This window comes from Phoca vitulina, unplaced genomic scaffold (genome assembly GCF_004348235.1).
Source record: "Phoca vitulina isolate PV1807 unplaced genomic scaffold, GSC_HSeal_1.0 scaffold32, whole genome shotgun sequence".
NCBI lineage: Eukaryota > Metazoa > Chordata > Mammalia > Carnivora > Phocidae > Phoca > Phoca vitulina.
The window spans coordinates 12389545-12417057 of NW_022589735.1; the positions used below are offsets into that span (position 1 = coordinate 12389545).

At 41.1% G+C, this 27513-nt stretch overlaps 1 protein-coding gene and 1 pseudogene across 1 annotated transcript in view; both read right to left on the reverse strand.

Annotated features, from left to right (window-relative positions):
* Nucleotides 1-405: 405 nt before the first annotated feature.
* Nucleotides 406-27513, reverse strand: part of LMNB1 (lamin B1) — a 52186-nt gene continuing 25078 nt past the window's right edge. The window contains exons 2-11 of the mRNA XM_032425206.1: nucleotides 27073-27229; nucleotides 26318-26443; nucleotides 23490-23660; nucleotides 21943-22068; nucleotides 15063-15283; nucleotides 13973-14198; nucleotides 12057-12161; nucleotides 8811-8930; nucleotides 3882-3989; nucleotides 406-1138 (exon numbers count right to left, since the gene is read on the reverse strand). Coding sequence (XP_032281097.1) covers nucleotides 1097-1138; nucleotides 3882-3989; nucleotides 8811-8930; nucleotides 12057-12161; nucleotides 13973-14198; nucleotides 15063-15283; nucleotides 21943-22068; nucleotides 23490-23660; nucleotides 26318-26443; nucleotides 27073-27229 — 1402 coding nt within the window. The 3' untranslated portion in view covers nucleotides 406-1096. The remainder of the gene's footprint in view (nucleotides 1139-3881; nucleotides 3990-8810; nucleotides 8931-12056; nucleotides 12162-13972; nucleotides 14199-15062; nucleotides 15284-21942; nucleotides 22069-23489; nucleotides 23661-26317; nucleotides 26444-27072; nucleotides 27230-27513) is intronic.
* LOC116645333 lies at nucleotides 16333-16417 on the reverse strand (annotated as a pseudogene).

Sequence of the window (27513 nt, forward strand, 5' to 3'; positions counted from 1 at the left end):
CTCTGCCACTGTCCCTGTTCCCATTTGGCTTTCCTATTTAAAGAGATTTTGAAAGGTCTTATTGTTAATAAGCTCAAAAATATAAAGCACTGAGCACAATGCCTGGCTCCAAAACATTAGCTATTATCACTGCTTTTATTATTGTTACTACCATTATTAATGACAACAGTACTGAAAAGGGTGGGGGGGAAGACACCAGAACAGTGTATTTCTCTATTTATCTCCCTCGTTACCAAAGCTTAAAGAAACAACTAGCTTAAACAAGAAGCCAAATTATTTTTATGAAAAGCAAAAACAGTATTTTTCTCCCCCCAAAATCGGGCTTTTAAAGTTAAAAAAGACAGCAGATTAATATTAAAAAAGCGTTTATTTGTTAATGTAACATAGGAAATTAAAGCAAGTTACACTATCTTTAAAAACACAGCTAATGCGTTTTAAGAGAAACCCTTCCCTCCCACCCCCCCATCCCCGCATGAATTCAGAATCTAAGAGAAGAAGTAACCATAAAACAAAGTTTTGTGGAATCCTTCATCCAAGAGTGCTTACATGATGATTAGGTTAATATTGCCTTCTTACAAAATTTCTCTTTTCTATTAAAAAAAATTTTTGTAGGCTTGATTGTTTATTACAAAAAAATTCAGTACAAAAGTATGATATATTGAAAAATGACCCCCCTCACAGCACCATTATATATAGCAGAGAGTAATCAAGAGCAGATTGCTAATCTAGATGGAGCAATCTTCAGATTATGCCCAGACACACAGTGGTTTATTTACCCTCCCGTCCCCTTCTCGTAAGAACTTAAAAAAACACACACATACAAAAAAATGTCAAAAAATTTGAGGAACCCTTTCCAAACAGTACACAGTTAGTTCAGTGTCAATAATTCACATCTTGCAACAAAGTATATGGATATGGTTTCTTTTACAAAACTTTCAGTGTCAAAAAAGGAAATTAAGGCCATCAGATTCGCAGCTTAAAAATTCACATAAAGGAAATACAAAAATATTCTGTGCTTCTGAGAAGGCTCTGCACTGCATGTTGGTAAGGATTACCATACTTCTTTATTTTGAGGAAGACCGTTGACTTGAGAAGTTTACATAATTGCACAGCTTCTATTGGATGCTCTTGTGGTTCCCTGATGAGGAAAAGTAGAAAGAAAAATCGGTGCTATGAAAGTAGATGACAGTACTTTCAACTAAGGCAGAGACAGGACAAATCTGTATTACCTGACTTCAAATGAACCCTTATCATTCCCACTTACCCTTTGTAACCTTCTCTTACAGACTGCTTCCAACAAATTCCAGAACAGTGACACTGAACCCCAGCTGCATATTCAGATCCGGAGGAGCTTAAAAAAAAAAATCTGATCTAGGTCCCTAGATCAACTAAATGAGAATTTCTCATTTAAATGGGGAAGTGGTATCTATTTATATGTAATTTTAAAGCTCCCTAAGTAATTATAATATGCAGCTGAAGTTGAAAGAGGCTGTTCAATAAATAACCTCCTTTTATAACTTGGGAAACAGGAGGTCAGCGGGTTCCATTCTGAACCACATCAGGGACTCCAGCTGGCTGCGTCCTCCGCTTACGCAGCCCAAAGCACATGTTCTGGCTTCGTCCTCAAATGTGAAGTCAAAATGGCTCCCTCCGTTCTTCTCTTTTACCACTAATTCCTTAAAGCCTCACGGTCTGACTTGTGACCTACCTACCACCGGACTGGACTGAAACTGGCTTGTTGAAGGTCACAAAAAAAACCTTCTAATCAATTCGAAAGGCCACTGGACCCATTCTCTAATGCAAAGTCAAAATATCTACCCTTTTGTCCTCCCTCTTTCAAACCTTGAAATCATTACCTACTCTGATCACAAAAGCTAAAAGCCTCACACATCTGACTTCGTTTCCTTCTCGCCCCGCTCAAGTTCTGTCACTACGTCCTTATGAACCTCCATTCACACAGTCCCTCCGTGTCTCTGCAGGCTCCCTGCTAGAGTCAACTGCGGATTCGGCGTCGGCGCCTCCTCGGCTCCAGTGTGCAGGAGCTCTCTGCCCAGGCGTCCCGACTGCACACTTAACCCCGAGCTCCCCATTTCCGGGATGCCTGACACGCACCCTCCAATACAACTGGACACCTATGCTTGGTGCGTAAGTCCCGACACATCCCCTGCGGTGAATGGAAGATCACCACAGATTCTCTGCCTCTCCTCCCGTCAAGAGCTGACGACTGTCTACCCTCACTAGGACCGGAGATGGCCTCGAGACTCACTTTGGCTAAGAGAACATGGGCCTAACCTTTAAGAGATCTGGTGCTCTCTTTCACCCTCCTGGAAGCCAGCCGCCATGTTGTAATTAAGCTTGGGCTAAACTACCGAAAGATAAAGCAACATGGAGAGAAACAAGGAGAACCTTCCAGCCCCAGCCACGATCGCAGCTGGGGGCAAGCGCATCATTAACTTCACTCTCCATCACGTGGAGCAAAAGAGCTAAGTGCCCAGCTGAGCCCAGTCAGACCACCGCTCACGGCAAGTGAGAACTACTTGTTCAAAGGCACTAAGGCTCGGGGTGTGTGTTAAGGCAGCCAACAGGTAAGTCGAACACCCGCAGAACACCACGGGCTGTCTCCCGCTACCCAAGCAACTGCCAGTCCTTCCAAACACTGGGCAAGCATACTTCCCAGAGATCCTGTCAGCTCTCCTGGCGGCCTTAGCTCTCCAGCATCTGCCCACTCCAGCCCCTACTCTGAGCCACTTGTACCCTGAGGTATCTCTTACACTGTTACTTCACTTTCGGGCATTATGATGCTTCCCAGTAAGGGCAGGAAATGGATCTTGTCCTTGTTTTCTTGTTCAAGCTAAGCCTAAAGTATCTGTTCTTAAATAGTCCTCCAAAATGTATGAGGAAGTATCCAAAAATTCATTCTACCTCATACAACCCACTTCAGGTGGTTCTCAACCCTGGCGGCTAACCACATACGAGAATGTTTTTGGGAGTAGGACTGGGGCCAATGAAGCAAAACGAAGAGATTTATAAATCTGCAGACACACAGACAAAGTCTTAGAAGGATAAGGGTAGGAATTCTGATTAACCATCTGACTCAAACAGCTTGAGAACATAAACTGAAGGCTTATTACTTATTAATAATTCCAATTTAATTAATTAAAATCAAATTTGGAGTTTATTTCAAGGGCTCTCAAAAGCCCAAGCATCAGCTAAAATCTATCTTGTAATTAGATGATTAGGAACCTAATATAGCAAGAATTTTGTTTCCCACTGCAGTTGAACATTACTCTGGTTTTTAAAGTTTATATGCAGATACTCTAATTTAGTGATCTAAACTTCTCTATCACAGAACTCTTCAATAATTTTAAGCATGCATTCCAGCCCATATATACTTATTTATAAGAGATGTACAAGTCCTAGGTACATTATAAAACAAAACTAAAATGTGACATAAGAAAACAAATGTTTTAAAAGAAGTGCTAACGTTTTCTTCCAGTATTCTACTGCGCTATCTTGAATATCCCCTCAGGAAAAACGAACTAAACCCACCTGGCCAATCACTTACGTGGTTCATCAAGTAACAGGGGGAAAAAACCAAACTCACTACTGATTTTGGTTTTTATGTAATTCTGTCAATAAAACTTAAAAATATTAGAGTAAGGGCGCCTGGGTGGCTCAGTCGTTAAGCGTCTGCCTTCGGCTCAGGTCATGATCCCAGGGTCATGGGATCGAGCCCCGCATCGGGCTCCCTGCTCGGCGGGAAGCCTGCTTCTCCCTCTCCCACTCCTGCTTGTGTTCCCTCTCTTGCTGTCTCTCTGTCAGATAAATAAATAAAATCTTTAAAAAAAAAAAAAAAGAAAAAAAAAATATTAGAGTAATACCTGCTGGTGGAAAAGTTCTTCCTCTGCCAGCACTTCAGGCGCGTCTTCCTCATCCTCCTCCTCTTCGGGGATGGTGGTTTTAAAGACTGTACTTCTCTGAGCAACCTCCTAAAACAAGAGTGGCTCGATCTCAAGTTAAAACCACACTTAAAAATCACAAAGGCAGTCGGGGAGAGGGAACTTTTCTTTGCTTAGCTTTTAGAAACCGCACCTTTCCTACATTAGGGATTATTTTTTTAAAAAGAAAAAAGTGGTTCATCGATAGCTGTAGCTACTGAGCAGGAAATTTTGCATAACTGGTAGCAGCTCTTAGATTTTCAATATTCCCGGCAGGGGAACTACTGGTGTCCTGCGTGAAACACCTGCTGTGACGTTTCCCCAGCTTTTGATCCCATTCTGCTCCTGAGAACTCTCTGAACCATATAGCACACCGGATTCTTTATAACACTCAGCATGAATTCAGCTTCAAGATCCTGGCTCCTAGCAGAAAGAAGGCACTAAATAAATGCTGAATAAAATGAAGGTGAAGGCCAAGTGCTGTGATCTTGGGGACCATGGTGACAACAGTCCACCCTCAGCGACTGGTTCCTCTTGGGAAATGGAATCAAGACAGATGAGCACTCCCTACTACCAACACGCTAGTGAAGCAGCTCCCGTGTATTCCACGCAGCAAACAGTCCCATCACTCACTGGAGGCACGAGAGAACGTAACCAGTTCCATCCCCTGCTGAAAGGCTCACATGCAGGTGATGCTCCTGGACTTACACAATGCAGCAGAACAGTCTCTGTGTGAGCAGAAGGCTGACCTGATGACCTGGCAGCAAGTAAATGAGTGCGTCCTGCAGATTGCCACAGAGCTGCTCACCTTATTCTGTACCAAATCCTAGGGTCACTCAAGAAAGAGAACTCCACCAACAAAGATGCTAAAATTGCATCAGTAAAAGCTTATCTGGAATCTAACACACAACCAGCCAGTTTAAAATGGCATAGAAAGAAAACCAAAAACACCGTGTCGTACAAATGAGAGCTCCATTTTAAAATATGTCCAAGGATATATTTTACAAAGGAAGCAAGATGTACACTAGTATTTTCTGGGGAATTTTGATTACTGTTGCATGGCCAAAGAAGATGGACCATTCTGAGAGTTTCCATTAGCCAGAAACTTCAACTCTGGGAGCTCAGTCAGTGGTTACACACACAAACAGCCATTTCACAAATACCAGCCTGCTGTGACCAAACCCACACTGACAAAAAAGCATGTGAATCCTTAGTTCAATTATAATGCTTTGAAGTAAGAGATCGATTGGGGGATGGCGGCACACAAAACAGAAAAAGGAATTCTCATAAAGATCTCAGAGTACCCAGCTTTCCATAATTCATCCTAAAATGAGGCAAGAAAAGTCAAAGAAAACCTGCTAGAGAATCTTACATTCCAGCTCGGGCAGCTGGTGACAAGTGTATACACCTCATCTGGAAATGCGGGTTCTTAAAGCATGTGACTTAAGAACATTGTCCTCAAATGCAAAACTCAGAAAAAGCAATTTGCCCAACAAAGTTAATCATAAATTAATTCCATTTAACTACTTTTAATGTAAGCATGTTGTTAAGCACTTTTCATTTGATGACACTTAAAAACCAATTAATCTAATGCAGAAAGCCTGTACAGAAAAACAAGTACGCTAAATAATGTCTAGAAATTGATAGAAAAATCATAAAACCAATTTAGATCCAAAAACTGTTGGGAGTTTGAGGCCCAGGAAATTGTTATTAGTCAAGGCGCTAGTAGATAAATGTCTTTATCAAAAAAATTCCTCTCAGCAAGATATCCAGCCCTATCAAGTGCCCTAAAAGACCCACATAAATGATCTGTCTACAAAATGTATTATCTGTGGGTCCCTGTTAAGGCCTTGCGCACATAAAGGGACAGGATTCAGGAGAACACCGAGGCCAGCCAGCACCAGCTGATGAGTTCACCTCTTCCAACTCTGCTCAGTCACGACATGCTGACAGCCTGAAGTCCCCACGGGGGGAGTGCGGGATACCTACGCCACAGAAATCAGCAAATTGTTACCTACAGATCAGAGCTTTTTGTGGGTGGAGGAGCCGACCATTAAACTATGATATCTCTGTACACCTAAGTAGTCATTCACATATACAAAAGTTTCATTTATGACTATATTTCAGAAGGTACAGAGAGACTGCTTTCTTATTTCCCGCACAGAAAAATATTCTAGGGGCGCCTGGGTGGTTCAGTCGGTTAGGCGTCTGCCTTTGGCTCGGGTCATGACCTGAGGGTCCTGGGATCGAGCCCCGCGTCAGGCTCTCTGCTCAGCAGGACATCAATCTGCTTCTTCCTCTGCCTGCCACTCCCCCTGCTTGTGCTCACACTCGCCCTCTCTCTCTTTCTGGCAAATAAATAAATAAAATCTTAAAAAAAAAAAGAAAAAAAGAAAAACATTCTATTTTAGCAAGTCAACATTTGCTGTTTTTAGTCGTCCACTATCCCCATCCTCATTTGTCAAAGCCCCCAGTTTTAGCTGGGTCCCCCTCTCTCCCATGGAGATGGGACACATGAGTCACAGGAGCAGAGTAGGATCCAGCTGTTGGAGGGGAGAAGGCAGCTCAAGCTAACTCTGTCCTCTAAACCCTCCCAGGGACTGGTTTAGAGGTGAGCCTGTGACCCAAGCTGGTACCTACAAGTAAAGTCCAGGATGGGAAACTCACAGGGAACCAGGCTCTTGCCCACAAAAAGCCAACCTCGAACGATGCACCTCCAGGAGCATCCAGCACCCATCCTGCATCGACCAAGGAAGACACTCAGAAAACAGACACACAGAAGAACCTTGGGGACACTGGGTGAGCCACTGGATCAAGTCCACTATCTCTGGATTTTTGGTTGTGTGAGCCCATATATTCCCATTATAGACAGCTTAAGTGCATTTTCTGACATTCCCAATGCCTCAGCAAGAGGAAAATATACGTAAAAAATGAAACTGACTTAAGCCAATTATCTACAATCTTACAGAACAATGGTCTTTATGGTGGTGATTCTGGATTTTTGCAAATATGGCCTGGGACCTACTAAGGAACATGGTTTCAGAATTAAAGGACTAAATACCAAATGTGACTTGTCTGACAACCACAGACATAAAAACTGTATTCCTGATACTTTCCTCATTTCTGACCGAAGTCACTTAATAGAGCCCAGCAAGCAGAAGACAGAAGTTGGTTAAAAACAACGGACAAACCAACCAACCAAATAATCTAATATTCAAGGGTTTACATTATGAAGGGAAACCTGAGCTTTAGTCGGCTCTGTGGAGACGTCAGTGTACCACCACCTCAAGCTCCATCCCGTTCGTGGTATCTGCTTGTTCACAGGCCACTCCATCTAAGATGTTTTGGGGGCTTTTCAACCTGCTACATTGCAAACCCCTCCTACAAGATCACTCGTAACCTGCATACGTTTCCCCAGAGAAACAAAGGGCGAGATGAGGACTGATCCCAGGGCGCACAAAAGCCTGCTGCGTCTACACAGCCCCTCATCACAGGCCGTGCCCGGAGCCCCGTATCCCACCAATGCCGACGTCGGGGGGCGTCCAGCACCAGAGCTGCGGTCGGTGCAGGGGGCAGCAGCGATGGGGAAGGACCCCAATGCGCCCAACACAAGAAACAAGCAAGGGCTTCCGCAGAGAGAGCGGAGGAAGACCCAACAGCTTGAAGCCTGCGAGTGACTGACGGCATGCGTCAACGACGCCCCCACCCGAGAGCCAGGCCAGGTATCGGGGGTGAATTCCCCAGAGCTGCCCCCTAGTCTCACACAACTGTGCCGAGGTCTACGGTGAAAGAATCACAGGCCGTTTCCCTTCCTGGCTCGGCCTGAGATCAAGGGAACTCCTCACCGGTGGACAAGGACTCCGAATGAAGAGCAGTCCAAGGACCAGCAGATGCGTCCAGTGAGGGACGGATGGGAAGGCCGCCAGGCAGAGGACTGGGAACACAAACACCTCGGACCCCCACGGCAAATCCTGTTAGTTACTTTATTTCTCTGAACTTAAGGGAAGGTCTGTGTTTAATTTTTAACATTTTTTTAGCCAGGGAAATTCTTACTGAATGCCTATTATGTGCCAGGGAAAATCAGAATAGATCCTTGCCCTTGATGTGCTTAGGACTCTAGTGAGAGAGGCCGATGGGCCAGACACCAGACAGGGTAAGAGGTCTGCAGTTGGCACCACGGCAGCAGAGAAGGAAACCTGAAGGGGCAGCTGCAAGTTGGCCTGCATCCACTCCCCCCTTCACAGAGCCCCATTTCGGGGGGGGGGGGTGAGGGGGGGCTGGTGTGCACAGGGCACGGGTTGTCTTTACGTGACGGTGAGGGTAGGGAAGGTTCTTTGATAAGAATCTAGGACTGATAGGTTGAAAACAAAACCATCAAGCAGATGTACACTCCAAAATCTTCAAACTCAAGAGTTTCACAAACATTCTGAGAGCTAGGACCATAGCTAATAGCTAATAACACAGTTACCAGAGGCCAGATAGATACATTCCAAGCGTTTCCCAATGGGTATCTCATTTATATTATACTCATTACATTAGTATTATCACAGCTCTGTGACTTGTCTTATTATTATCCTCCATTTTAAAATGAGAAGACTAAGAGAGGTGAAGGAACTTGCCAGAAATGACAAAGCCAGCGGGCAGGGGAGGCAGAAACCGAAGCCTGTGCTCACGTTCAGGGCTCCACGATACCCTCCCATTTCACTCCTAAAACGTGAAGTCGGCTTCACTTTGATTTACTCAGCAGCCTTGGTCTGGTGTAAGCCATCAGTCACTTCACATTTCAATGTGACTTCTGAAAAGAAATCACACTTGCACAAGGAAATTTCGAGTGGAACAGACACTGGAGTGGTCCTGACAAAACGGCCTTACCTCTCCCTGAGAATTTTTCAATATAACCTTCACATCTTCACCAGTGCCCCACGAGTTCTGGTTCTTCCAGATGAGGTCGGTGGGAGGACTGGCTGTGACACCAGCATTTGCAGCCCAGATCTAGAAAAAAGAAAGGACATCAGTTCACCCAGAACCCAGCCCTCCCATATCCCAGCCCTCCCATATCCTAGTGATGGCAACGTAACGAAGAGACTTGAACCCCTGATTCTAAGTCTCAGAACTGTGTCCCAGCTTCAGACCTGCTGTACGAACTAGCCGTGTGTCCAGGAGAACCTACCGAGGCCTCAGCTTCCCCATCCGATAAATGGGAATGCTGATGCCTAGGGATCTGAGGTGACATTATCTACATTCACCTCCTAGCCCCTCGACATGTCAGCTGAACGTGTGCAAGTGGCCTTATTCTCATTATCCATGAAATGGGACAGAAACAGGATTGCTGTGAAGAACAGGGGATTAGCCGCACAGCGGGGCTGGCTCACTGAGCAAGGATTAGCTCTCCCTGTCAGCACCCTGTTAGGGCTTTTATGGGCCGTTCTTCCAAAGGTATCTTCCAGCGGCCAACAGCAGTCAGTGAGGCGATCCTACTAATTCCTCTCAAAAAATCTGCAGCAGACAGCCCATCTAGAACATTCTTATAGAAACTGGTATGTCTCCAACGAGGGGCAGTGTCACAATACCCCAGGAGTGTCTGAGACTGAACTCCAGAACGCATGCAGGGAATGAACAAATAACCCATTAATTAATGATAAACAGGACTACTACTGAAATAGGCCAACAAATAATTACTTTTCCCTTCTCATAAGCAAGGAAATTCTGCTATATTTTTAATGCATTTTATTAGCAAAAGAGTACTGGCGGAGTGGAGAAAATGTGAGTCAGGAAACCTAGGTGTGAACCCTGGACAAATCACTCCAGCTCTACCAACCTCAGTGTCCTCATGTATAGGGTACTACCACCAGTCTTGAGGTTTCTAAAAGACCATATGAAAATAGAAAAGTTTTACACCCCATAAATTATTTTACAATATAAATGGCCACATGATGGCAACAGGAAGACTAGAAATAGCATTACAACTAGAAAGGGACAGGGAGCGTTTACTGGGATAAAACAAAAAGCAACTGGATCCAGGCTGTTAGGTCATGTGGAATGTTAGTGTTTTCCTAATTTCAAGCAACACTTTTTCACCATGGTTCATAGGGAATCACAGAATTGGTTTAGTGTTAATAATAATCATAAAATGTCGGTAACCTTACTGGGTAATTTAATCTAAAACTATTATGCTCCAGAGTTATCCTATTCAATATGCCAGCCGTACGTGGCCCCTGAGCATCTGACATACGGCTAGCCAAGAGTGAGACTGTGCTGTGAGCACAGCCGTAAGGCTGAACACTTAGTCCGAAAAAAAAAAGGTAAAATACCTGACAATTTTTTATAATGATCACATGTTGAAAGAATAGTATTTTGGATACATTGCATTAAATAAGATATAGTACTAAAGTTAATTTCATACCTTTCTTTTTACTTCTCTTTAATGCAGCTACAAGAAAATTTTATTTTATTTATTTTTTTTAAAGATTTATTTATTTGACAGAGAGAGACAGTGAGAGAGGGAACACAAGCAGGCGGAGTGGGAGGCGATGCGGGGCTCCATCCCAAGACCCTGGGATCATGACCCGAGCCGAAGGCAGACGCCCAACAACTGAGCCACCCAGGCGCCCCTGCAAGAAAATTTTAAATATATACATATATTTCTCTTATTTGTGTTCTAGAGTTTTAAACTGATCTTTGCTATTGCCTGGTACAATTTTATAGTAAGATTACTTATCACTACCATGTTCCAAAGAGCTTATCACATTTAATGTTAGCTACTAAAAAAAAAAAAAAAAAAAAAAAAAAGGATTACATTTCACATGGTAATTGAGTTCTCCACTAGACCTATAGTATATATATCTATTTGGTCCCTGAGGAACTATATCTAGTGGAAAAAGCAGATGATTGGCATAATGGTTTCACATTACTTTAGAGAGAGAGAGAGAGCACACTCAAATCTGAATCTTCTGAATTAAAATGTCAGATTCTTTCCACCACATTATGCAGCTTCCATAAGACACATAATAGGACTGAACAATTTTCTCTCACCGTAATAATTACTAAAGAGAAGAAAGAACAGCGTGGTTAGGACATTTGTTCCCATTTTTTACCATTACAAAATTAGCATCTGATATTTTCACAATGTGGTATCAAGCTCTATGACACACTATTTAAAAGAGAAGTCCTAACCAGTTTGAGCCTTTGATCTTAAACACTAAATAAGATGTGTATCAATCATAAACTTTAAAATATGTGTTTAATATTTTTTAAAAGGAACTGATAAAAAGAGACCGTCACTTCTATATCCTTCAGGAATAAAAATGTGGACTTCTTTCACATCTATATCAAAGTCAACACATTGTTTGCAAAATCTATTTACTAATAAGTAAAAGTAAAGGAATTTTGTATTTGCTCAATGCAGCTACTTCTCTAAAAAGTATGCTATGATATTTAGTGACTATTAAAGACGTGGCATTTCAGAACACAGCAACAGTGAACCATTTAGAACTCAAAATAGAGTCAGAGTGCCACAAAGCCCATCTCTTTTTAAATCTAGAAACTTAAACACTATGTAAAAACCATGTTACCCTCTCTAAAATAGTATGTTTTAAAAAGTGATTCATTACATCAGGACCTATCACTTAATAATTTTCATTCAAAACGTTAAGTCCCTAATCCAACACCAGAGATGGTGACTAAGGGTGAGGTGGGACCTGGACAACAAAACACTACCCAGATGATGCTGAGGGTCACCCAAGGCTGACGACTGTTGTGTTAAGGCATACCTTAGCATTAATAGATTATCCTCCTAACAGCTCTTTATGCCAAGCAGTATCTCCTGAATCAGACTGGGCTACAATTATCAGTCAAGAAACAGCTGTTTTATATCTACTGGAGTAGACAAAATAAAAAGAATTCAAAGGTCAATACTTTCACTTTTAATAGTCCATTACCGCTCTCAATAAGACAGAATTTTTAAAATCTTTAATAGCACTTGTAATTCCCTAATCATGTCAAAGATGTTTTAATGCCCATTTCTAAAATGCTTCTCTTTAAGCCAAAAATTTTCTTGAATCACTTTAACTGTTTGTTAAGACAGCGAAGTTAAATTAAATGATGATTAAATTCACTTACTGTAACAGTCTGGCCTGCCTTCAGCACATATCTTGAGGTATATTTGTAGCTGACTGATGTGTCTCCAATTTTTCTGATCATTTCCCAGCCTCCCATTGGCTGATCCTATTCATAAACAGAGTAAAACAAGGTCACATCGAGTACACAGAAACTGATGGCTAATCAAATGAATTTACACAGGCGGTTAAGCTAAGACAGCTCTGTGGCTGTCTTTCCCGGATTCCTATTTTCCTACCATAAAAAGAAAACATGGTTTTGTCATTCAGCAAAACAGTATCTTCAACATGCTGCAGTGTTAATATTAAGGTACTTAATTTTAAAAAAGACAAAACTGGAAGAAAAGGGATGTGAACCAAACTAAATGGTCCATATTCACTGCTAGATTGGGTGGGTCTATGATATTTACAATACAATCTAGCAGTCATAATCACAATTATAAACATCTAATATTTGATTACTTTAAGCTTTAAAAACACAGACACAAAAGGGACGCCTGGGTGGCTCAGTTGGTTAAGCGTCTGCCTTCAGGTCAGGTCATGATCCTGGAGTCCCAGCACGGAGTCTCGGGATCGAGCCCCGCTTCGGGCTCCCTGCTCAGTGGAGGGCCTGCTTCTCTCCCTGCCCCTCACCCTGCTCGTGCTGTCTCTCTTTCTCGCTCTCTCTCAAATAAATAAATAAAATCTTAAAAAAAAAAAATACAGGCAAATAAGCTTAAAAACCGATGGAAGAAAATATAACCCTTTTCTTCTGCACCTATCCCACTTCTGCCCACACTTAACTCCCTTACCTCAAAGCATAAGGGGCTGAAAAAGGGTCAGTGATGCAATGACCAGTCCCAAGTGATGGCTATCACTTCTGGTCCCCAAGCTGCCAAGGGCTGCCGGGCACCTGAGGAAAGGTGCAGGGTACTTAAAGCAACTAGCTGCACTAATCTATACCCACCTCTAACTCAAAGACAAGAATAAACCAGGCTGAAAGCCAGCTTTAGAATTACTCAGCACAGGGCTGTTATGCCTTTTGAAAACAGCCAAACTACAACAATGGAGCAGCAGAGGCTACTGCTGTTCTTCGGCTTTTAAAGTCCGTGACTAAGAGGGCTTGGAGCCTATTCTCTTTAGTACGTGAACTGCTAGCTTTCCTTTGCCCATCCAAATTATTTACTCATCCAAACACAAGACAGAGGAGAAAAGGAATGCTTTTCACAAACAACATGTGACAAATCCTGAACACATGCTTCAGAAAGTGACATCCATCCCACTGCACCTCCACAAACCCCCAGACCTGACTTCCAGCATCATCTCACACCCCCCTCCACGACCTCCAGCTCCATGATGCCTAGCCAGGGAGGACCTTCACTACTGAACTCTCAAAGACCCCAGCTCGAAACCTCAGAATGCCCTATGAATATTTTGTTTACTTTTAAACAAATAATTTCAAGATAGGGCTCCATACTATTCTTCATACAAATTAAATCATTAGTATTCACTCATTTATTCAGAGAGAAAAATACTCCCTGCACATATCTGAGTCTGGGCTCGCATTCCCTTCCTTTGCCGAGGTTAACAGCTGTGGAAGAGTACCTCCCATTTATACTCACAACTCCAACTTTCCCACAAGTCTGGCTACGGCGGGCACTAATAGTAACTCATCCTTAGGAAGGTCACTGTGCAAGAATGACCAAGTGTGGAAGAAAGCTCTGGCTCTGTAAAGAAACGTTAAGGAAGAAAACCTTTAAACCACTAAGTGTACCATCTCCTCTGCCTCCTATTTTAAGGTATACTTTACTTCACGAATATAATTTACTTCATTCTTGTGAAGACTACGAATCCAAATAAAGTCTGAGGCATTAAGGCAATTGCGAAATCATCTACCAGTCAGCAAAGCCTTCCTGGAGAAAAGGGGGGTCTGTTTCTCACCTGTTCGGAAGTATTCTTCAGGCGGATAAATTTCCCATCAACATCTATCTCTTCAATGCAGACGTTCCCGGTGGCTGAGGCCGAGTGGGAAATGCTAACGCTACTGCTCGCCTCTGACTCTTCCACATCGACTCTCTTCCGCTTTCCTCTAGTTGTGCGCACACTCCGACTTGAGGATGCTCGGGATACTGTCACACGAGAAGAAGGGCTTGGAGAGAGTTTCAATCTACATGGGAAAAACAAACATTCCATTTATAAGACACTTATGCCCTTCCTACTTTAGAAAAAAGGACATTAATATCCTGCACATGCGTTTCTTTTCCTGCACGTGCATTTCTAAAGCAAAACATTACTGAAGATCTGCTGGACGAGGCCAATATACTTCTTAACTAAGATAAGCTTATTTGTGCTAGCATGTGCGTCACACTATTCTTTAAAAAAGTAATAATTTGAATGTTTTCCCTAGGAACAGAATATAATCACTATGCAGGAATTGTGGAAAACACGGGGGCAGGAACCAACCCACCTACCACCACCCTACCACAACCACTGTTATGTTTAGTATACTTTTCCTAATTTTTTCATACCTGTGTTTTCTTTTCATAAAACTACAATCACAATGTATGTAACAATGAAACTGAATGGCTTCTCATTCTAAATCAGACACTTTCCCTTAGAAACTTTTTCTAAGAACAGGTGTCAAAGGATTTATACACTAACCAGATTTGAAAAGTGACTATAACGTCTCTTTCAGAAAACCAAGTATTTTACAAAATATTAAATAATCAAAAGCTCAAGAAAAATACTCCATATCTTACAACAGTCCAGCATTTAAAATAATGTTAATAAGATTCCTTAAACAATATTTTTTGTTGTTTTGGTAGAAATATGATCCATATCTATTTACCTCTACACCTAGATGTTAAAAAATAACAGAGAAAATACTTTATTTTGCCTGAAATTGCCTGAAATTGCCTTAAATGTTAAAATAAAATTTTTGCAAAGGCCCAATCCTAGTTATTACTCTTGAAATAAAAAGGGTGGGGGCAAGAAGCAGACTGTGAGGTAGAGGGACACCTGAGGCGCTTACCTCTCCTCTTCGCCCTCTAGGAGCTTCCTGTACGCACTGATTTCCATGTCCAGGGCTAACTTTACATCGAGAAGTTGTTCATAATCGTTCAGCTGTTGCTGCATCTGATCCCTTATTTCTGCCATCTCCCGCTCTTTGTCAGACAGCATGCGCCGAGAGTTGTCTCTTTCTTTAGCAAGCAAGTCCTCCAGCTCCTGAATCCTCTCCAAACATGCTCTAGACTTCAGAGTCAAGGGAACACATTTACTTTCTAGGAACATTCCAGCACTAATACAAAGCAGCTATTTTTAAACCATTTCCTGGACGGGAAAACAAACAGAACCTGAAGGAATCTCTAACTTTAGAACGCAAAAGAGACTTAGATTTTAAGAAATTAAAAACCAAAATCTCTCCAATACAAAATACAACTTCAGGAAAGCTTTGGCTTATAAAAAGACTTTAGAAAGAGATAAATTTATCAAATGCAAGTGTCATAAATGTACATATAATTTTTCTGTATTTGGCCAAATAAAACAAAATTTTAAAAGCTATAGTTTTAGTAACAGTCAAGTCTAGCCCCCTACAAGCCATTTCACTCAAAAGTATAAATTAACTAAAAATGAAACACGCTGACTAAAGAAACCTAAGGGCAGGTGAAAGTATGCTGTGGAGAACTGCTGGGACTCTTCAGAAAGCACAGGAACGGGTTCTAGTAACTCAGGCATAGCGTCCCCTGTAGAATGCTGTGCGCTCATGCTCAGTCAGCATGCAGAGACTATATACAACACACTGTTCTATGTTTACAGTAAGATATCACTGTAAATTAGAAACTTTGTATTTGGTATTTAAAAAATGAGAAATCCACAACCTGCGCCAGAAAGTTCATCTGAGAAACCCTGTGTCTCGCTAGGTAATTATTCTTCCATGTTTCTCCCAAGACTGAATTCATCTCAGTAGCCTCAGAAAAGTAATCAACTCAAAAAGACTGACGGATAGCTCAGGCCCTTAGAATCACAAGTAGCAGCATCAGAGCAGGAGAGAAAGGGCATGTACAACGCAAAAATTAAACCTGGAAGACTAGACATCAAAAGGAGAATCTGCACTGTGCGGATACACTACACTCTAGTTAGTACACGTATTTCTCACAGGGGTATGGCTTTAAAATTTTGAAAGTGCTTTACATCTATACTGGGGATGAACAAATAAGTAAACAGGATGGTAGAAAACAGGTTTTTCACTCTCAAAAAGTGATAGATAAGCAAGCAAGAAAGCCAAAAATGAACCCTGTGGTATGGGGTTAGTCAGAAACACCTGTATGAACGTGGGTTTAGTTTAATATACTACACTTGATCTTAGCCAAAAGGCCGAGAAGCGATGGGTTTAGTTTAATATAAATACAAGTGGACACAGATAGAATTACAGAGTGTGTGTAAACACGGTTTGGCACACCACATGTATTACCTAGCTCCACCCACAAGAGGGCCTAGAAGCAATGACACCCCAGCACCGGCGAGGCACTGGGCGTCCAGACCTTAAATGCTATGGACCACTCTCCAGTAAAGAGAACCAGGGCTCCGTGGAGAAATGGCTGATTCCAGGGCTGTAGCAGGGAAAACAGAGGATGAGCCTGGAGCATCTTATAGTACTATAAATAAAGAAGTGCTCAAAAAAGGGGGGACATAATAGGCATTCTGACAGAGCCACCTAAGCCAATAAAGGAAGGTAGTATTGAATTATAACCCAAAGTATAAAATAAATATCCATGAGTCCATACTAATATAAACAAATGGACGAATAAAATATAACTAAGTAAGAAAGAAGAGACAAGTCTTTCAGAGAATTCCACTTAATAAATGTAGATACTCCCTTCAGGATGTGGAGCTTACTTCCTGTCCTCAACCCTCAAGAGTGAGCTGGACACAGTGACCTGCTTTCCAAGAACAGAGTACGGAAAGAGAGAAAGGGTGATGTGACAATGGAAAAACCTGGCAAACACTACCTTCACCAGTGATGAAGGTGAGTATCACCAGTGATGTCCTGTGGGTGTCATGTGATCCCTGATACAATGTGTCAAGAAGGGCACTTAGTTAAAACCCATAACCCCAGTCTCATGGGAAAAGCACCAGACAAACCCAGACTGAGGGACAATACACAGATAAGTGGCCAGTTCTCAAGACTCCCAAGGTCATAAAAAAACAAGGAAAGCCTGAGAAACTGTCACAGACCAGGGGAGACTAGAGAAGACATGTGGCACCCTGGAAAAGAAAAACAAGAGCAACTGAACATGTGGTAAAATCCCAACAGTCTAGAGTCTAGTTAATAGTAATGTACCAAAAGTAGTGTCTTTGTGTTGACAAATACACCATGAGAACATAAGATGGTTAAAATGGGGGAAAACTACGGGAGGGACGGAGGGGACCTGCCGTACTGTCTTTCTAATGTTCCTGTAAATCCAGAATTATGTCAAAGTAAAAAGGTTATTTAAAAATAATCACTCAGGGGCGCCTGGGTGGCTCGGTCGTTAAGCATCTGCCTTTGGCTCAGGTCATGATCCCAAGGTCCTGGGATCGAGCCCCGCATCAGGCTCCCTGCTCAGCGGGAAGCCTGCTTCTCCCTCTCCCACTCTCCCTGCTTGTGTTCCCTCTCTCGCTGTCTCTCTCTCTGTCAAATAAATAAATAAATAAATCTTTAAAAAAGAATAATAATCACTCAATTAAAAACAGAGTAGCATCTGACACTCTGTATCGGAAGCAGGCATTCATCTTAAGAGTGATCCTAAACATAATTCCTGCCTCGAGAACTTACACTTAAACTGCATTTGCAAAAACCATGCTATAAACTAAGAAATCCATTTTTTTTTCTCACAGGCTTCTACTAAAATTTAAGTTCAAATGCCTCTCCTTCAATCAACCTCTTCACTGTATTTCTGATGTGGGAGGTAGACAGAAGGAGCAACAAGGTGGAATCTAAAGGAGAGTTGATGAAAGGCATGAAGGACCCAAGATTCAGAGGTAACATCTGAGCCTAGATTTGTAGACCCCAAAACGTCTCTGTCTACCTCTGATGTTACAGAGTTCTGTAAGTGGCGAAAAACAAAATTTAGGTATAAAAAAAGTTTTAAAGTTACTGTAACTCATTTAGAAATATCTGAATTGTACTTTCAGTACAATTCAATACACCTGTTATGTAGCGAAAATACAAAGAATAGGACGTGAGAGACAGACCTAGACCCTTCTTCCCGAGTCTGCCAACAAGTACCTCTGAGACTCTGGGCAGACTGTAACTAACCTCACTAAGCCAGTAGCACACCTGAAAAATGAAGAGGTCTAACTAGTTATCTGTAAGATCCCACCTCTCACTCTGAAGTATCTTATAACTAACTTGACAGTCCTGGTTTTCTTATTTTATAGTAAGTAACATAATTGTACTAGTTTATTATGGTCTAGCTACGATAGAAGTTTCCAGTTTGGGTGTTAGAAAAACAAAACTTAGAGGTGCTTTCAAAGTGCCTATGAAGAGTCTTCCGCAAGCCAAACAGACTGTGACCAACCAATTAATTTGGCCAGTCAGAAATCCAGACAGAAACAACAGAAATGCTATAAGCAATATATGAAATTCCTAACTCCAAAACATTATACTGCTACCATCTCTATACTATTAAAAAATGTTTTCTGGAGTCAGCATTTTAAAGACTATGCCAATTTTATTTTTTTAATTTTTTATTTATTTAAGATTTTTTTATTTTTAAAGTAAACTCTATACCCAACATGGGGCTCGAACTTCCAACCCTGAGATCAAGAGTCACACGCTCTACCGACTGAGCCAGCCAGGTGCCCCAAGGTTATGTCTATTTTAAATAAAGTTTAAGAAGCACTTCACTAACGTGAGTCACATAACCAAAAGGAAACTGTATGTCCTAAGAGGCAGCATGATGAAACTGGTATGACCCAACACCAAATGCTATTAAGATATACAATGGGATAATATCGAGAGGGGTGGCTTTTTTCTTTCTCATGATCTAAGAGGCCGAAGTTTACCAACTAATGAAGATACTCCTCAAGATATATTATTTATCATAAAATCTGATATCAGTAATGAATAGAGGAAAGGACATCCCCTCTCCCCTCCCCCCAGCTCCCCAAAGACAGAGAAATTTAAAACTATTCTGGCTGAAGAAGGTGCTTCTCCTATTTCGTAAGGTCTTAGCTCCTGGAAACCCCCAAGGCCCTGCCTAACATCGCTTAAATACCACTAACCAGAAGTTAACCAAAAAAACTTGCAAGGATGGGAAGAGAACCTACAAGGCAACAGGGAAACAGCCCTGAACCTGAGTCAGGAAACGTGGCTACCAAGTTTCCCAGCCTCTCACTATCTAACTGCAGGCAAGTCTCAGACCGCACCCCCGCCCCAGTCTGTAAAACCTCTATAGCTAGCATCATCAAGGGGAATGTGCAGCAGCCAAGAAAGAAAAAAAAAAAAAAAAAAAGTAGGGACAAGGGAAATTGAAGGAAAGGAGATAACTAGAGTATGATTTATTAAATGGAGAATAGTAAATGTCAACTCAGAGTAAGAACACAGGGGCCTATTTTTTAGAAAGGTGCAATGGAAAAAAGATTATCTTTGAAGAGAGTGAGGGGTAAAGGGAAAAACTGGCAACTAAGAGAGAAACCCATCTATCACCTTGCAGCTTCTCGGCAAGTAATTATACTCACCTAGGTCTGTGTCTGAGTGAGTGAACTCAAAAGGTCCTTCCAGCTCTAGTGCTACATGAAAACTTCACAATACTATCAGGACAAAATACATCTAAAATAATCTTTTAAATTATGTTACAAATAATAAAGTATACGTGGTAGGCAATGTAAAAGCTTCTATTTTAATTTTGTTTACATTACCCTATTTTATGCACTTCACTGTCTGCCTTGTTTTCTAAATTCCTACAATGTCTTCAGTTTTATAATCAGAAAAACATTTTACTAAAAATAAAAGAGAAAGAAAAATCAAAAAGAAGAGCTTAATCAAGAATAGAGTAAAGTTTAGGGGCGCATGGGTGGCTCAGTGGGTTAATAAGCATCTGCCTTCGGCTCAGGTCATGATCCCAGGGTCCTGGGATCGAGCCCCGCATCGGGCTCTCTGCCCTGTGGGAGGCCTGCTTCTCCCTCTCCCACTCCCCCTGCTTGTGTTCCCTGTCTCGCTCTCTCTGTCAAATAAATAAATAAAATCTTTAAAAAAAAAAAAGAATAAAGTTTATTCTTTTTTTTTCTAATTTTATTTTATTATGTTATGTTAATCACCATACATTACATCATTAGTTTTTGATGTAGTGTTCCATGATTCATTGTTTGTGTATAACACCCGGTGCTCATTCAAAAAGAAAAGAGAAATGACCCAAATAAATAAAATCATGAATGAAAGAGGAGAGATCACAACCAACACCAAAGAAATACAAACAATTATAAGAACATATTATGAGCAACTCTATGCCAGCAAATTAAATAATCTGGAAGAAATGGATGCATTCCTAGAGATGTATCAACTACCAAAACTGAACCAGGAAGAAATAGAAAACGTGGACAGACCCATAACCATTAAGGAAATTGAGGCAGTAATCAAAAATCTCCCAAAAAACAAAGAGCCCAGGGCCAGATCGCTTCCCAGGGGAATTCTACCATACATTTAAAGAAGAATTAATACCTATTCTTCTGAAACTGTTCCAAAAAATAGAAATGGAAGGAAAACTTCCAAACTCACTTTATGAAGCCAGCATTACCTTGATCCCAAAATCAGACAAAGACCCTATCAAAAAGGAGAATTACGGGGCGCCTGGGTGGCTCAGTTGGTTAAGCGACTGCCTTCGGCTCAGGTCATGATCCTGGAGTCCCTGGATCGAGTCCCGCATCGGGCTCCCTGCTCGGCAGGGAGCCTGCTTCTCCCTCTGACCCTCCCCCATCTCATGTGCTCTCATTCTCTCTCTCTCAAATAAATAAAAAAAATCTTTAAAAAAAAAAAAAAAAAAAAAAGGAGAATTACAGACCAATATCCCTGATGAAATGGATGCAAAAATTCTCAACAAAATACTAGCCAATAGGATCCAACAGTAAAGTTTATTCTTACACAGAAAATTTAGAACAACAAAAATCTCCCTGAAGGGAAAAGGAAGCTGGAGATTCTTCCCAAGTAATTAAGGTGAGCAGTAGATTAGGAAAGCCTTCTGAGTACTTAGGTGGTGTCTGTGTACTTTGTGTCCACATCACCACTACCAATAGACTTAAACCGGTATCAAGCAGCGTCCACACCTGCCCAAGCTGCACCTAGACTGCACCATCAAATACTTACAGACACTCGGTCGGCACATCCAGCGATGCAATCATTTGTCACTCGGGTGTACTGATGACCGAAGTAGTTACTAAATTCTTAATATGCAATCAATGCTACCTTCCCATGACCCTATGATTAGTAAGGAATTCAAACACTAAGAGAATTTGTCTAGAATAGCAAAGCATTTACCACTCACAAATAATTTTTGCATGTTTTTCTTATTATGGTTTCCAAATGTGATGAAAAAGGAGTATGTCAGGAACAGCGCCGTGTGCAGATGAGCCTGCAAGATGGGTCAGGAAATCTGGGTCCAGGGGTAAGCCCCAGAAATAAGCCAGCATGTTACTTCCCAAGGGAAACCTCCTGAGCTCTGGGTAATCTATTAATTTAGGAATAACAGTTGCGCTCAAAGAACGTTTATACAACGCAAACTGAAAACATCAGGAAAACACCGGGCAACCAGAGTGCAGGAAAATACTGTGCTCTCTGAAAAGTGACATCAGCAGAGCAAAGCAGGGAGACGACAGTGAGGAAGGTGGCCTTCACGTGCAACTTAGACTCTTCCTAAAGGAAGATGCTTACTTACCTCCTTCTGTAGATTCGAAAGCTGAGATGAAAGGCTCTCAATTCTCATACGACTTTCCATCAGTTCTTCCCGGGCACTGTTGACAGTAGAAGTATTCATCTCTGATGACAGCCTGGCGTTCTCCAGCTAAAAGAAGAAACAAACCAATAGTCAGTCGTATCTAGTGACTTCAAACAAATGAAAAAGGAAGTGTGATTCATTTCAAGGCATTTCATCTCAAACCTAAGCCTTCCTGGTATGGTAACTGGCTGATGAAACAGGAAAAGCATCATGAAGTTTGCTGACGTGGTACAGATTCTCTTTAAAGTCTTTGACTTGAGGCTCAATTCCCAATACATGAGCTTAACAATGGTACTACACCTGGGTCTTTCTCCAAAGTTGATTACTTAAATATTGCACCCATTATATCTCTAATGTGTCAGATAATTCTGCAACTAAGGAGAATGGGTAGCAGCAACTTAATTGTGGGTGACGTCTGTAGGAAAATAAACATCACATATCTCTAACCCAACAAATCTAATTACAGAAGATAAAGCCAAAAACAGAAAGTACTGTTAGATTTTAGATTATGTCCCACCAGATAGAAACACTTCTTTCCAGAAGCAAAGAACAGCCCCTTAGATAGAAACATCCTATTTCTCCAAATGCCCCTAACATTCCGTTCTGCGTGTGTCCAAGGCGCATTTGTTGGCTCTCTGTGGGGCCACAGTCTACGTGACTGACCAATCCTCCCTTAGACTTTAGCTCCTTCACTGCCCAGCACAATGCCTAGCACTGAGTAAGTGCTAGACAATTCAGGGTAGGGTTTCAAAGATCCCTCCCTTTCACTAGCCAATTAATTCATAAAGTGTTAAGATTAAACGCAATATCAATAGTCTGGGGCCATTCAATAGAAATTATTTTCAACACCTCTATGACCTTAATTTTTCTAAGTCTTCCACTGATAAACTCTTTTTAATCAAATCATGCCACATTTAATACACTGGGATAAAATCGTTTACTAGGAAAGCCTATACTCGGTGTTAGATTTTTGCATGATCTGCATGTACACACGTGGGAAGTCTCTAGAATATTTTTTAAGTGAATAACAGTGGCAGAGGAAGAAATATCAGAGACTTGCCACTTGGCCTCTGTTCGAAGAAGCCTAAAGTGTGGCGCTCACAAGCTCTGTACAATGACACCACGAAGTCAGATGAGGCGCGGTCTGGCACTCACCGTTAACTGGATGTGCAGGACAGCGTGACTACAACGTGCCATGGGAAGAAGTGTTTTCAGAGGCTTGGGTTTAACTACTATGACATGACACAAGCGATCAATCAGACAAAAAAGGAAACCCTTACCTCTGATAAGAGTGAAATAACCCTACTTTCTTTGAATAATTTCTAGTAACATTTACTTTACAGAAAAAAAATTTTTTTTAAGTCCATTTTCTATTTTCAGAGACTCTAGGGGGACTCATTAAAGAAAACTGGGAGCAGGCGGACATCGAGTCACACGCTTGCGGGTGAGCGCAGTAAGGGTTCCCGGCGCTCAGGGAGACCGCTCACTTTGGCATGGTAAGTCTGTTCTAGCTCCTCCTTGTACAGCTTCACTTGGGCATCATGCTGTTCTCGCATCTCATGCAGGGCCTGAGCCAGCTTGTACTCGTACTCAATCTGACGTCCAGAATCCACCTCTACCAAGCGGGTTTCATGCTTCCTTCTGGTCTCATTGATCTCCTGGGGGGACAAATAACAGAAAACCAAGTTACCTATCGTGGCTGCCCTAGTACAAGTCTGCATGACATCAGGGCCACGTGAAGTGTTCTAACTCACCTCCCCGGGTCTGTCCCAGAGCAGGCATGTGAACAGACCAATTTTTGCCTTTGTTTTCAAATGAGAAGGTTTCTGAGATGGAACCAAGGACAGAAGTGGGGGTAGCACCTAAAGCCCTAAGATTTTTGTTTCTTATCAGCGGCATAGCTACGTATTTCTCCCAAGACAAGACAAGGTCTGGAAGCCTCACAGAAGTACCATGAAATCATGGATAACTATGTACACTGAACAGTCGTCATTTTTCTAAACTGGTGTAACGATGATCCCAAGGATGTCTCTGGAAAAAAATGCCCATGAAAAGTTAAACTTGCCACTCAGGACAACTAACTAGAAGATTTATGCTTAATAAAACTATTTTCTTAAACATACTAAGATGCAAAAGGCAAGGCAAGCTAATTTATGTGCAGTATTTTAACAGCTGGTGCTAAGGTATCAATATCAATTGATATGAAAACTTATTACCAATATTACTCTACTCTCTTAAGTACATATGACTATTCACTATTAAAGAACAGAAATAGTAGGCATAATCCTTCAATTTATGTTTTAAGAAACTACCCAAACTAAAATGGCTAGGAACACAAGTCCAAGAGTAAAATTTCCATTCCAGCTTCTAGCTCTGAAAATACATCTGTCTTTAATGGCAATAATTAAAGAGCCCACAAGAGGGGGATATAACCCACTGATGTTTGTTTCTGCGTCCTCTTCCTGCATATGGCTCCCTAGGCATTCCTTCATCTTTCTTTTAACTGCTCATTGCAGAGGAAAACGCACTTGACAGAATCCAAAAACCAGGGTTCAAATTCCAGTTCTGTTACTAACCTCCCAGGGCTCACAGATATTTAATGAAGCAAATGACATGTAAATCATGCAAATAAAAGGTTTATTTCAACAAATACTGAGCACCTACTAATGATTTTGCCCTTTGTCTACCTCTTTTCCTCCTCTTCCTGTTTTTCTTCTTCCTCTTTCTCACCCCCTTAACTGTTCATATTAAGGAATTGAAGTATATTTATTGAAGAGAATCATATCCTCTATGTTAAAAAAAAAAAAGAGGAATATTTTAAGTTCATTCTCAAAAAGGCAAACACCAAAATATTCAAAGATGCTACGCAACCTAAAAATATTCAATTACTTTTTGTTGGTGCCATTTTTATTACTTTATATAGAATCAGTGACTTGCAAACAAAAAAATACCCTACACTTGGTTTAAAGATACAGGAGTCCACACATAGCATAAAAACTAAGTAATGATATATCACAGGCAATTTTATCAAAACAAAACAAAAATGTAAGTCAACTTAATATAAAAATGTCTCCATTTATAAAGCAAAACTGTAGTTAACAATTATGTGATACCATTCACTACACTGCAAGGAACTTCTGCACAAAATATTCCACTTTGATCATCACCACTCCTCCAAGAGCAAAGAGCAGGTATTGGTTATTTCATTTTTAAATAAATGACTCGAGAGTTGTCCAAAGTCTGTTTGTCCAGTGAGTGCACTATGCCCCAATACCTACATGTTTTAATAGCATGTAGTTATAAAAATAGGCAAATTTCTATTTTATTATTTTTTTCTCCAATTAACAAAAAAAATTTTAAGTTCTATAATAATTCCCCATTTTTTAAATCATTGTTAGTTGCTGTTTTCAAAATTATATTACTTCTAAAATCATTAAGTATTTAACTGCAGGTTCCATACCCTGGGTTAATTCCAATCCTCTTCAATCTTGAGAAGATATACATTCCCCTTTCTTCAATTTTATTACTTGTTTTTTGGCAACAGTTGCTACCTGCCAAGGCTTGACCACAGAGGCTAAGGCATGTGAACGATATTTTAAAATATACACATGTAACCAGAAGTGCTGTGGGCAGCCTGCCTTCAAGGTGGCCTCAGTGATGGCTGCCTCCTGACAGCCACGCCCTTGTAGAATCCCCTCCCACAGTGCATCATGGCTGGTCTGTGTGACAGAGTGCCAGTACACCCCTTCTGGGGTTAGAAAGGTTAGAGAAGGTAATGAAGCTTCTGTCTTGTGTTCTCTCTCTCTCATCACTCCTTCTTCGGGAAAACCGTACCATGAGCAGCCCCATGGAGAAGCCTACGATGAACTGAGTCTTCATACCAACAACCTGTGAATGGGCTCAGAGGCAGTTCCTCCAGCCCAGGTCGAAAGCCTGACTGCAACCTCATGAGAGACCCTAAAACATATCCATGCAGTTAGGCAGCTCTCAGATTCCCGACCTTCAGAAATTGTGAGATAATAAAAGATTTGTGGTTTTAAGCTGGTAAATTTTAGAGTAATTTATTAGGCAGCAATAGACAACTAATACAAATGCTCAAGCAGGTTGAGAGTAATTAACTGCTATGACCAAGCCCTTACGAATCAGATAAAGTGAAATCATATCTTTTTAAGAGCCTGAGTTCCTATATACAACCTTTTAGCAGCAGTACCTTGAATAATTTACCTATAAAATTTCTCCCATTTTTTACATACATAGTTATAACAAAGCATTTAGGATCCCTCCACTCCTTAAAAAAGTAAAATTATATAGTTACCTCCTCATACATGTTTTTACGGAACTCCAGGTCCTCGGTAAGGCTCTGACAGCGATTCTCTAAATCCACTTTAAGTAAAGTTTCGTCTGCTAACTGTTTTTTGGCAGCAGCTAAGGAGGCTTCCAACTAATATGCGGAGAAAGAATTGATAAAAATCACATAGCAGTTATTTAGTAATGAATTTAAGAGACACCTATGGACTGAATCAAATCAAGAATTAAAATTTCGGTATCTTTTATCTTGTTTCTTTTATCAGTGTATGAGAGTCTCTTATTACAATCTCTATCACAGAACTGTGTGTCCAAATGCTGGTCCCACCAAGAGTGCCATACGAAAACACCTCTCAGATCTGGTAAATGGCAACAGGTAATGAACAAAGACCCACCAAGGATTTTAGCTACCACTTTCATTTTTTCCTGTATGTAGAGCAATGGTATGACTTTTTCTTTTCCTTTCTTTTCTTACATTTTGGTACAGTAAAGAAATAGGTTTTGAGAGGAAGACAGAATGAGCGTAAACACAAGAGAAAGGAAGAGCAGCAGTAAGATCTGCATGACCCAGATAAAATGACTGAGAGGTGAAGATGCTTTGCATGTTACTGCCTCAAGACTATCCTTCAGGGAAGCTATAAAAAATTTTTAAAAATTTTTTAAATAAAAAATATTTTTAAAATTAATTCAAAAATCCAATCAATCGACCCAGTTAGATGGGGCAATTAACCTCCCAACACGGCTCAATACCAGAGTTTGCCTTACCTGGGCAATCTGATCCTTCAGATCCTCCAAATCTCCCTCTAAACTTTTTTTGTCACCAAGGGCAGTGGCCAGAGCTGCATCTTTAGAATTCAGTGCGGCTTCATATTCTCGAAGCTTCATCTGGGCCCCATTAAGATCTGATTCTTTCTTAGCATAACTGTGAGACATTTGAAAAAGTGCAAGACATCAAATTATACCCCTGACTTGAAGCCTTCTCCCTCCCTGCCGAAGGAGAAACAAAAGAAGATGCAGTTTAAATAAAGGCTGCCATAATCTACTAAAATTAGAGGAGCAATTTGGGAGCATTAAATCTAGAGTTTTGGTGGATAACAACCGTATCCTTCAATGATTTCCCTTTCATGATTACTAATGAATCTAGATCAAAGACGTCTACTGGGCCAATGTTCCAGAATTCTGGTCGTCTCTGAGTAAGAACATAAG